At 43.4% G+C, this 12,092-nt stretch overlaps 1 protein-coding gene across 2 annotated transcripts in view; it reads right to left on the bottom strand.

The window, feature by feature from the left end:
* Positions 1-7,008: 7,008 nt before the first annotated feature.
* LOC144685810 (atrial natriuretic peptide receptor 2-like) overlaps positions 7,009-12,092 on the bottom strand; it is a 160,120-nt gene continuing 155,036 nt past the window's right edge. For both annotated transcript variants that reach the window (XM_078550730.1, XM_078550720.1), the window contains exon 22: positions 7,009-7,469. In XM_078550730.1, coding sequence (XP_078406856.1) covers positions 7,407-7,469 — 63 coding nt within the window. In that variant the 3' untranslated portion in view covers positions 7,009-7,406. The remainder of the gene's footprint in view (positions 7,470-12,092) is intronic.

Below are 12,092 nucleotides of genomic sequence, written 5' to 3'. Positions count from 1 at the left end.
TCCATACTTCTCCCCTTCAGATGGAACGTGAAATTCTATCATGTTATGATTACTGTCACCTAAAAGCTCTTTTACTATGACGTTATTGATTAATCCTGTTTCATTGCATATTAACAGGTCTAGAATAGACTGCTAAAACGAAAACAAAAATACCTGGAAAAACTCAGCAGGTCTAGCAGCATCTGTGGAGAGTAACACAGTTAACGTTTTGAGTCCGAATGACCCTTCAACAGAACTAAGTCAAAATAGAAAAGAGGTGAAATATAAGCTGGTTTAAGGGGGGCGGGGTGTAGAGCGGGATAGAGGGTCAGTGATAGGTGGAGATAACCAAAAGATGTCACAGACAAAAGGACAAAGAGGTGTTGAAGGTGGTGATATTATCTGAGGAATGTGCTAATTAAGGGTAGAAAGCAGGACAAGCAAGGTACAGATAGCCCTAGTGGGGGTGGGGTGGGGTGAAGGAATCAAAAAAGGCTAAAAGGTAGAGATAAAACAATGGACGGAAATACATTTAAAAATAATGGAAATAGGTGGGAAAAGAAAAATCTATATTAATTATTGAAAAAAAAGAGGGGGGTGGAATTGGAAAGGGGGTGGAGATGGAGGAAAGAGTTCATAATCTAAAATTGTTGAACTGAATATTCAGTCCGGAAGGCTGTAAAGTGCCTAGTCGGAAGATGAGGTGCTGTTCCAGTTTGCGTTGAGCTTCAATGGAACAATGCAGCAAGCCAAGGACCGACATGTGGGCATGAGAGCAGGGTGGAGTGCTGAAATGGCAAGCAACAGGGAGGTCTGGGTTATGCTTGCGCACAGACCGAAGGTGTTCTGCAAAGCGGTCACCCAGTCTGCGTTTGGACTCTCCAATGTAGAGGAAACTGCATTGGGAGCAGCGAATGCAGTAGACTAAATTGAGGGAAGTGCAAGTGAAATGCTGCTTCACTTGAAAGGATTGTTTGGGCCCTTGGACGGTGAGGAGAGGGGAAGTAAAGGGGCAGGTGTTGCACCTTCTGCGGTTGCATGGGAAAATAGAATAGACTGCTCCCTGGTTGGTGCTGAATATACTGCTCTAAGAAATTGTCCCGAATAGACTTATGGGGCAGGATTTTTGGGTTGTTGGACAGGCGCGGTGGGTGGGCCTGGGAGCAGCCGGGAAATGGTCCGCTGCCCCCGATCGCGATTTCACGCTGGCCGGCCAATTAACAACCAGCTAGAATGAAAGGCGCGCTGCCAGGGTGTCGGTGGGAGGAGTCCAAGCACAAAAGCTTGCGCAAAAGTGGGGGAGCATGCACTGAAAGTTGCCTGAAGGCAGGGAGGTGCCTCAAGGAGTGGAAGAATATTAAAATCAAAAATAAAGGATCTAAAATGTGGACAAGATCGCCTTGGTTCAGCTGTGATGCGTTTGAACAATAAGCACTTGGGCAAGATATACTGGGAAGTGAGTGCCCATGGATGCAGTTGATTGTAGGATACGAGGATTGAGAAATATGTTAAACATGACATAATGTCATGTAGGAGGGCACAGTTTGTTTAACTGAAGTTGTCTTCAGTTAATTTTGCCAAACAACTCCGGCTGCAAGTAATTGTTGGGCTTCTGTTTCTTGCCATCCTCTGTGTGTTCATTCACAGGATGTGAGCATTGCCAGTAGGACAAGCATTTATTACGCATCCCTAATTGCCCTTGAAAAGGTGGTAGGTGCCATCTTCTTGAACCACTGCAGCCCATGTGGCATAGGTACACTCAGTGCTATTAATAAGGGAGTTCCAGGATTTTGGCCTACGACAGTGAAGGAACAGCAAAATAGTTCCAAGTCAGAACGGTGTGTAACTTGGAGGGAAAATGGCAGGTGGGGGTTTGGAATGTGCTGTCGAAGGAGGTTTAGCAAGTTATTGCTGTGCATCTTGCATATCGTACAAAAGATGGTGGAGGCAATGAATGTTTCAGGTCGTGAATGGGGTATCGATCAAATGGGCTGCATTTTGCTGGATGAAGTTGAGCTTCTTAAATGTTATTGGAGCTGGGCTCATCCAGGCAAGTGGAACGTATTCAACCACATTCCTGACTTCTGCCTTGTAGATGGTGGACAGGCTTTTGGCAGTCAGAAAGCGAATTACCCAGTACAGAATATCCAGCAGTATTGATATGGCTGGTCCAGTTAAGCTTCAGCATATTGATGGTCCTGAAGGTCTCCTAAATGTGTTGTCCCAATTGCAGACCAAAATTATGCATCATACTGCAAATGCAATCAATGGAGGAGGGCATGAGGGGGCCCTGAAAACTTCAGAAGTGTGGAGAGATTTTGACTGAAGATGAAATTTCTGCTTTGTTAGTTCCATTACTGCTGTGGGGCTTAGTTCAGAGGGGGAAAGCTGAAAAGACCTTTATCCACAGACACCATCCTGCAGCGCTAACAGTGGAGTGTACACACACAGCCCCACTGTTCACAGGTGAATCTCTGCGCACCTTCCTCCAGCTGCCAGCAAGTGGCAGGAGGTTCTCCTCCCACAAGGTGGTAAGGGGAGACTTCCTCCTCTCACCAAGAAAGCCTGGATTGAAGCGATAGATGTGGTCAGCACCCATAGGTTCATGTGTAGAACCTGGCTTCAGTGTCGGAAGAGGTTGAATTACCTTATATACTCTGCAAGGATGAGTAAGGAAGCCACTTGGCAATGAGAGTGACTGTCAATGGAAGGTTATGCATTTGGTGGGACTGGGAGGTGTCTGCCAGTGTATATGTTACACAGATGGCTGGAGTGCCAGCAATATTGGTACTAAGCCAGGCTGTCGGGGATGGGTGTGTGTTGACCAATGTGCAGTACAAGAGGATTGGAGGTGACGGGCACCTGCATGAGTGGCTGCTTCGGTCAGATTTTGGACTAATTAATGTACATTTGCCTTGAAGAGTGCGTACACCGACAGTGAACGCTCACATGCAAGTGGTGGGGTGCACAATCTTGCAGTGCTGACCCTTATGGAGGGGAACATACTTAACATGACCAACCAGCAGGGGGCTAGTTTGGTTGGCAGAAGAGAGGCGGGAGTTTTTGATGAGGCATCTGAGAGTGAAAGGGACCCACTTTCAGCAACGTGGTGAGGTAATTTGGTGGGCAAAGGGAAAGGGATGGCTGGTTATGTAGCATGGTCTCAGTATTTCCAAACTCTTGACACTCATGCAGCGTGCCATGTCTGTATGTGAAATGATGCAACTGTTACTCAGTCCGGTTCCTCATTGCTAACTTGTCGTAACGTCTTTTTTTAATCCATCAGGTCAATCGTTACCTCGACTGTCCGCTGATCCTGAGGGTCCGGCATTGAGCAGGAGCAGGGGTCCTCAGAGGGTGCAGTGCCCCATCCACACACTGCACCTTGCACCATCTCAGATACTTTCACATGCACCTCAGACACTACATAATTGCTGGAGCAGCTGTCGGAGACTGCGACCTTCCAGGGTTCCGACACCCAAGTGTAGGAGACCAGGAGTTTGCTGAGCCTCAGGCAGATGTCGAGCCTCTGGGGTCATCCATCAAGTGGCAATTGTTGGATGTCTGTGAAGATCTGGCAGAGCTTCCAGAGGCTGTGCACAGCCCTGGCACAGACAGTGGAGGAGACCATGCAGGCCATGAGCACTGCGATCACATTCTCTGTCTGGACATTTGGCATCTTCCATCTCATGGAGAGCCACACCCAGCACGGGCTGGGTAAAATTTATGTTGATTGGCAAATAAATTACCCTAATTGGCCTTTAATTGAGTGTGGACGAGATTTTGACTTTTGAACCCATCTGTCTCCCGTAATATTGAAACTGTTTTCTGACAATCGGGAGGGACTTCCATTCACCCCTGCACTGTTAAACTCTGCCTTAAGAAGACCAACATTATCATCTTTGGACCCATCAGAAACTCCATATCCTTGCCTATCCAATCTATCCACTTCAAACATTTCCTTAGGTCGAATCAGAATGGTTGCTGCCTTGGTGTCCTGTTCAATCCTAAACTGCAAGTCCTCTCCATCACCCAGATCCACTTCTGTTACATTGTCCATCTCTGACTCTGCTCAGCTCATCTACTGCTGAAACCCTCATCTATGGCTATGCCAATTCCATACTCAGTATTCCAGTACTCTTCTGGCCAGATTCCCATCCTCCATTCTCTGTAAGCTTCAAATCATACAAAACTCTATTGCCCATATCCCATTCTGCAGCATGTCCTACTGACCCATCACTGCTGTCTTTGCAGAGTTGCGTTGACACCTGGAGCCAGATTTTCAGGGGTCAAATCAGGTTGACATGGAGGAGGGCGATCAAAGCAAATGGTGCCTCTGATATATGTCACAGCGCCCCACCTCCAGTCCTCACCTTGCCAGCTAATGCAGGGGAGTGGTGAGAGTGGCCGCAGGGTGGGGAAGTGAAGGTACCTGCATCGTTAATTGGGCCATTAAGCAGCTCCTTAAAAAGCCTCGTCTTCCAAGGTATAGTTTCCACGGGAAAGAGTGGTTGTTAGGAACTGTGAAAAGTTGAAAAGCTCCAGCTTGTCAGGAACAGGGTTGGCAGCATGGAAAAAGTTTTATTTGATTGAAAAGAGTGCAAGTTTTGAAAAAAATCTATTCCACAGCAATGAAATATTAATAACACTCCCATTTCCCTATTCTATCTCAGGCTCCAGCTCTCCATTTGCCCTGGCCAATTTTAAGGTGTGGGGGCTTTCATCTTTTCAAATCATGCATAGAAGGCAACCAAAGCAATGGCTGCCGAGTTGGGCCAGAACATGGCCCTCTTCCCTGGTGTCATGCCTTTTTCCTGCACCCACCACCTCCGCCCAGCCACTAACTGGCCGCCACTCCAGGCCCCTCAGGAATTAATCACTAGCCTCCACCATAAACAGAAGCTTTGCCTGCTTCTCGCAACCCAGAATGAACCTGCCTCCTGAATCCTGCCTCCTCAGCCAAAGTCTGGGCCCTGGTCGTCAATGCCTCCAAATTAAAATTTTCGCCTTGTGTTTAAATTTCTGCAGGGCATTGCCCCTCTCTACCTATGTAACCTCCTCCATCCCAACAACAACATCAACCTGTAGTTATACAGAGACTTTTAACATAGTGAAGCATTCCAAGGTGTTTCACAGGAGTGTTATCAAACAAAATTTGTTACTGAGCCATATAAGGAAATACTAAGGCAAAGGACCAAAAGTTGGTCAAGGAGATAGTTTTTAAGGAGTGTCTTAAAGGAGTAAGGAGAGGCAAAGAGATTTAGAGAGGTTTAAGGAGAGGATTCCAGAGCTTGGGACTTTGGCAGCTGAAGGCATGACCCCAAATAGTGGAGTGATTAAAATTGGGGATGCTCAAGAGAACAGAAGTGGAGGAGCTCTGATGTCTCGGAGGGCTGTGTGGCTGGAGGAGATTACAGAGATAGGGAAGGGTGAGGCCATGGAGTTATTTGGAAATAAAGATGAGAATTTAAAAATCAAAGTCTTGCTTAAACAGGAGCCAATGTAGGTCAGCAGGCACAAGGGTAAATGGAATTTGGTGCATGTTGGTGTGGGCATCTGCATTTTAGATGAGCTTAAATCTATTAGGAGTCCATCAAGTGTTGGAGTAATCAAATCTTGTGGTAACTAAGGCATCAATGAGGGTTTCAGCAGCTGACGATTTGAGGCAGCGGCAGAGTCTGGTGATGTCACCTCTGACTTTGGCCCAAATCTCACTATTGGCACATGTTCCTTGAGTCGCCTAGGCCTCATGTTCTCAAAGATTTTCCATTAATTGCTCCACTTCCTTCTCCTCCATTAAGCTCTTGCTTAAAATCTATCACTTTGACCAAGCTTTTGGTTACCCTTCCTCATGTCTCTTCCTTTGGCTCAATATTGTTTTTTCATCTGATCACACTGCTAAGAAGCCCCATCAGACATTTCACTACATTAAAAACATAAATGCAAATTGTTGCTTCGCACAATGGCTAACTTTAATAAAAGTAAAACGTGAACAATATCCAATGTGAGTCAGAGGAATTCAGATCTGATTCCAAATACTTTCTTTAGATTTCAATATTGCTTCAAATTTTTAACTTAAAATTTAACAATTTCTAATTAAGAAAAATGTAAGCAAATCTTTTTATGAATGAAATGGCATAATTTGTCTTCTTCTTGGGTTTTCTGCCCAAAGGCAAGTCCAACCCACAGTACCACAGCCTCCACCATAAGTAGGGCAAGGAGATAAGTCCCGAATCCACCCCAACTGGAATGGCGATCAAACCCTGTGCTGTTGTACTAATCTGATCCACAACAACCATCCAGCCCCAAAAAGGAGCTCAGGTTGCTGTGGCAACACACATATTTTAGCCTGAAGCTATGGATAGTGATGGTGGAGGTTCCAATTTCTCTCAATCATCATGGCCTGACCAGGAATTGCTCCTGCTATTAGCATATTTTGGAAAGATTTACAAGTTGATACTCAACCTGTTAGGCTGTGTTATAAACACACCTTCCTTAGCCATCAAGTTCTTGAGCAGGACTTGAACCTAGAGCTTCTAGTTCAAAGGCAGGGACTCTACCCACTGCACCACAAGATCTCTTCCATCATTATCCAGCACAGTATATGTAGACAGTGAGGATTGGCTAAACACGAGATACTGGCCATATATATAGCAATTATTTGTCAGTTATAGTGATTATAGGTGATTCTTTTCATATCAATTCTATATTGAATCCTACAAACTGGTACTTAACCAGTTAGTGGTTCAGTATCAGCAGCTTTACAACAGCAATTGATCAGGGAATACCACTGGGGCAAACAGTTACCAAGTCAGCAAGCTATAATTTTTGGAGTGACGAGTGATTTATAAGGTGAGATGATGGGGTTGAGAGCAGCCAAAGAAGGGACAGACTGGTTGAACCAATTGACCATTTCCCATTCCTCCCCAAAATCTATTGTCCTGAAAAAGTATCTTAAATTCTAACTCATATCTTGTATACAATATGGTCATGAGACTATGCTGAGCATTTACTGAAATAACAATCAAGCAGGTTTTATCTGGTTTATTTGAACAAAATATTTAGCAATATCTTAGATACACAGTATATACAGCTTGTAGATGGGGAAAATATTATATTTACATATCTTCTCAAACACATTATATAAATCTTAATATAGAAAGCACAAAAAAATAAGGGTTTATTGTTGAAAAGTATTCAGCTAAGAAGAAAAAAGATCTTAATAAAAATGACTTGTTTTGCAGCTTTGTTCAGGTATAAAATATACCCGGGATACATCTAGATATTTTCTACAGATATTTTCTATAAGATCTGTTCTCCAGAAATAAACATAGCCAAAATTTGTTTTGGTAACAAATAAACTACAGTTTGTATAACCACTGCTCTGCAGTATAATAACATACAAGCAATTCACACCAGACACCACGTTAGATGTCGGGAACATCTTTTTGCTCACCAAGCAGCCAGTAGGTCCTCAATTTGCCTTTGCCCTTTCAAAGAAGACAAAATAAATGTTACTCAGGTGCTCACACCAGCGTAAATCCTTAAACATTTGCAAGTCTTTAGAAGAAGTATGGGCACTATTTCTCCCACTGGCTTGCTTGATGACTGCACTGAACCATATTGACAAGAGTAGTTTCAGATTTGATTCCTTGGATTTGCATAGTTAGCTTACCTCAACTAAAACAGCATGTATGGACCCTGGAACTGATCTCAGTCCTGTGAAACGAGAAAGGCTGAGGAGAAGTAAGGCAGGGTTCCTACTACGAAATGCTAATTGATAGCTTCTGTTGAAAAGTGCCCATGTGGAAGCTAACCAAAGACAAGATTTAACAGTGATGGCCTCCATAATTCAATAACCTGCTGGCATACATGGCACCCACCTCTGGTAAGTGCTTAAAGGGAAAGGAAAGATGGCCTGGAAGGAAAGTGAAGGAAGTGGGGCAATGAAGGACTGGGGGACAACGATCTGCAGGAGTGCAATGGGGATGGGAACAGCACTCCCACTCCTCCTAGCTCCACATTCAGGTAAGCATTGTTTTAAAACTTACCTTTTTGGTGGTCCTACAGTGGCCACTTAAGGGCCATTGGCTAGGCCTCATGCAGACCTGGTTCTCCTAAATTCAACACCTTATTTAAGTATGCATAAGTTGCACTGCCTTTTCTGTTATGGGCTCCAGATGCTTATTAGTTTGCCTCCACCTATATGGTGGGAAATGCATGTCCAACACTTAATGCCTGCCATATTGGAAGCTTCATTTAAATGGTGAAAGGTTAGGAACAATAGCGGCTCAAAGAGGTTAATAGGTTCATGTACACAGATCATTAATGTAGCAGTCAGATTAAAAAAATCAAAAAGGTTAATGGAATGTTAGCCTTTATATCTAGAGGGATAGAATAGTAAAAGGGAGGAAGTTTCTCAACCAGTCCTTGAAGTACTGTCTACAGTTCTCAGCACTGCTTCTCAAAGGGGATATATGGACCTTGGAAGGAGTTCATTGCAAATTTTCCAGAACATCACCAGGGCTAGATTATGGGGTGAGATTACATAAACCAGGCTTGTATTCCCTAGAATATGGAAGGTCATAGTGGGATTTGAATGAAATTTTGAAAGGAGTTGATGGGGTAGCTAGAAAGAAACTCTTTCTGCTGCTGGGGTGTCGAGGACAAGGGGACACATTTGCAAAATCAGAGCCAGTCCATTTAAAAGCGAGGTTAGGAAAATCTCTCCCACATGAAAAACAATAGATACTAGCTCAATTAATAATTTAAAATCTGAAGTCAAAGATATTTGATAGGCAAGGGCATAAAAAGGATATGATACCAAATCAGGTAGATGGAGTTATGATACAGATCAGTCATGATCTCTATGAATGGCAGAACAGGCTCGAGGGACTGAATGGCCTACTTCTGCTTCTATGTTCTACAAAAACTGACAAGGTGCCATTAAGTATCTAAGCCATTTCTTTAAAAGCACTTTGTGCTCATCATGGTGAGGGACCTTTCCATTAGGAATGGAATTCTTCCCATTTCAGGCATCTAGCATCAGAATTAGTTTATTCCAGGTCAGGTAGAGTGCAGAGTAAAGCACTCTCAACTCTGCCCCTACAACATGCCTTAACTCTCAAGTCAGGGGAGTACCATTTGCTGCATCAGTGTAATATTTTTACCACTTCTCACACCAGCCATACTGTGGCATTTCTGAGTGAAATTGCCAAATTAGGAGCCCTTTTGTATTGTAGGCTGTCGCCTGTTGCCAGGAGACTTCCTCCATTTAGCTGGCAGCCAACCCCATGTGGCAGGGGGTTGCCCCACAAATGGCAAAATACTGATTGCAGAATTAAAATGACTCCCAATTGGGCCTTTAATGAAGATAATTGGCTGTGTGCCTCTCCAATTCCAGTCCTGCTGACAGTCAAATGTCCCAACAAGATCCTTTTTTTTCAAAATTAATTCACGGGATGTGGAAATCGCTGGCCAGCATTTATCGCCCATCCCTAATTGCTCTTGAGAAGGTAGTGATGAGCTGCCTTCTTGAACTGCTGCAGTCCCTGTAGGTACAGCCATAGTGCTGTTAGGGAGGAGTCCCAGGATTTTGACCCAACGACAATGAAGGTACGGCGATATATTTCCAAGTCAGGAAGGTGAGTGACTTGGAGGGGAACTTCCAGGTGGTGGTGTTCCCATCTGTCTGCTGCCCTTGTCCTTCTAGATGGTAGCGGTCGTGGGTTTGGGAGGTGCTGTCTAAGGAGGCTTGATGAGTTTCTGCAGTGCATCTTGTAGATGGTACATACTGCTGCTACTGTTCGTCGGTGGTGGAGGAAGTGAATGTCTGTGGATGGAGTGCCAATCAAGAGAGCTGCTTTGTTCTGGATGGTGTCAAGCTTCTTGGGTGTTAGAGCTGTACTCATCCAGGCAAGTGGAGAGTATTCCATCACACTCTTGACTTGTGCCTTGTAGATGGTGGACAGGCTTTGGGAAGTCAGGAGATGAGTTACTCACCACAGGATTCCTAGCCTTTGGCCTGCTCTTGTAGCCATTATTTATATGGCTAGTTGTTTGCCAAGGCTGCACCCCATGATTTTACATACCCCCACCACTCCCCTCACCTCCCCGCCCACCACCTGGGGGCTGGTAAAATCCTAGCCATTAGCACCATATTTATGTATCCAACTCCCTTGATTATGGAGAAATAAATATTGCATGTACACCAAAGATAACAATCAAAATAAGTGATGTTTTTTATGTGTCTGATAAATTAATGCCTAACATGTTATAGAACTAATATAATATAAGGGGGCACATTGGCTAATGATGTTTAGCTCAAACTATCTTTTCGGCCAGAACATAGTCTCAGCTAAGCCAAAATTTTTCAAACTTTCCATAAAATGCCTAAATGCAATTTGAAGTGAAGGGTACATCAGCGTTGTTGAATATTCACACTGATGAACTCATGGGAACTGCTATTGTGGGTAAACAAAATAGCAGCACATTTTGTTCCTTTAAATTAATGAACTGTAGCTGTACCTGCCAATTTAAATGGTTCACGAGAACATTGGTCAGATTTTTGTGTCCTGCTTTTTTACAGTAATCCTTACGTCATGTTACTATTCCTAACTGTTTGACGTTTTGTCTTTAAGGCTTGTTTGAAAGCATCTGAATGCATTGGATATAAAAATACCTAAACCTGAACTCTTCCACATTAATATAATGTATTTGAGAAAGTATAAATGAAGTGCACTCCGATTAGCTGCATTGATTTTGAGTCAGCTGTTTATCCGTAATGGCAAAATGGAAACTGGGAACTGAGCCAACACTTTATTACAGCCGTGAGCTGAAGGAATCCATGAGGATCTTAGCAGTTCAGATCATTAATTTGCACACATATCACTTTTGAATGGAAATGCAAAACAGCCTGCTTCACATATGGGTTTAATTATATTTTTCAAAAATGTCAATTGATGTGATTTTTCTATATTGGTGAGATTGGCCATTGACCTGAATGTGCATGCTGCTTGCTTAGATTTGATGCAAGTGGTTCAGTTTGCTTTGGAACCAAGTGAACCATCTTGCTCATTCAACCAGCATAAACTTATCTGTCAGGGATGACATATGAAGCAGTTGGAGTGCTTCTCTAACCTTGGTCTTTGTGCAGTCATTCAAAATGCTGTTGACATTAATATTATTATAAATTATTGTTATTATAAATAGTAGAAAGGAACAATTTTTATTGCCTTTTTTCTCTTCTGATTCCCATCTATTATTTTCCTTTTTTTCTGTATCAATAGTTGGGAAGACCTATTTAGCCCGCAGCAATCTCAACAGTCATTGCTACTGCTACTCCTTAGTTAGTACACTGGAGGTTATCAACAAGCACTGAATGAAATCATGATTCACATCCAATTTGCTTTCCTTCACTGCATCAACTTTGTCAGTTCTTAAATAGCCAACTGTGTGGGAGTGGACCAATTTATCTGCAAGTCAGGGCAGAAACAATTCTGTCCTAGAGTAGGACAGGATTTCATTTCATTGCAGAAAGAAGATTGAGAAGAGACATGACCCCAGAATTTTAAAATGTGAGAGATACGGATGACACAAGTGCAAGCAAGCAATTTAATTAGACTGCGAACACAGAATAAAAATATTACAACCTAGAAGCTAGACTGGAGAATGAAGGAAAATATTAGTAGATATGAAGAGTGCATTCGTCGCAAAACCAGTAAAAAAAGCCAGTCAATCCCAAAACAAAACTGGAAGTAGTTTTCCCCCAATGATTCAGCTGATTAAGAAATGGCTAACTGAACCATGTAGATCAAGAATGTCCTAAGAGGTTAGATGATCTCATACAGGGTGGTAATAGGCATGTTACAATTGGTTTCACTCTACATAGGACTGAGTTTTACGCTCTCCCACCAGAGGGTTTGAAGACGGGAGACAAATAAAATCCAGCGGATGGCCTTCTCACCACCTAACCACCCACCCCCCCTAACACCTGTCTGAAATTTTAAGGGGCTGGGGGAGGAATCATATGGCCTATTGGGATCTTTAAGAAGCAGATTAATGGTCACTTAAGTGCCTCATCCTGCCCCGTCAGTATTTTACTTGAACTGGGG

This window comes from Cetorhinus maximus, chromosome 1, assembly GCF_964194155.1.
Source record: "Cetorhinus maximus chromosome 1, sCetMax3.hap1.1, whole genome shotgun sequence".
Taxonomy (NCBI): domain Eukaryota; kingdom Metazoa; phylum Chordata; class Chondrichthyes; order Lamniformes; family Cetorhinidae; genus Cetorhinus; species Cetorhinus maximus.
This window is presented reverse-complemented; position numbering and strand designations above follow the sequence as displayed.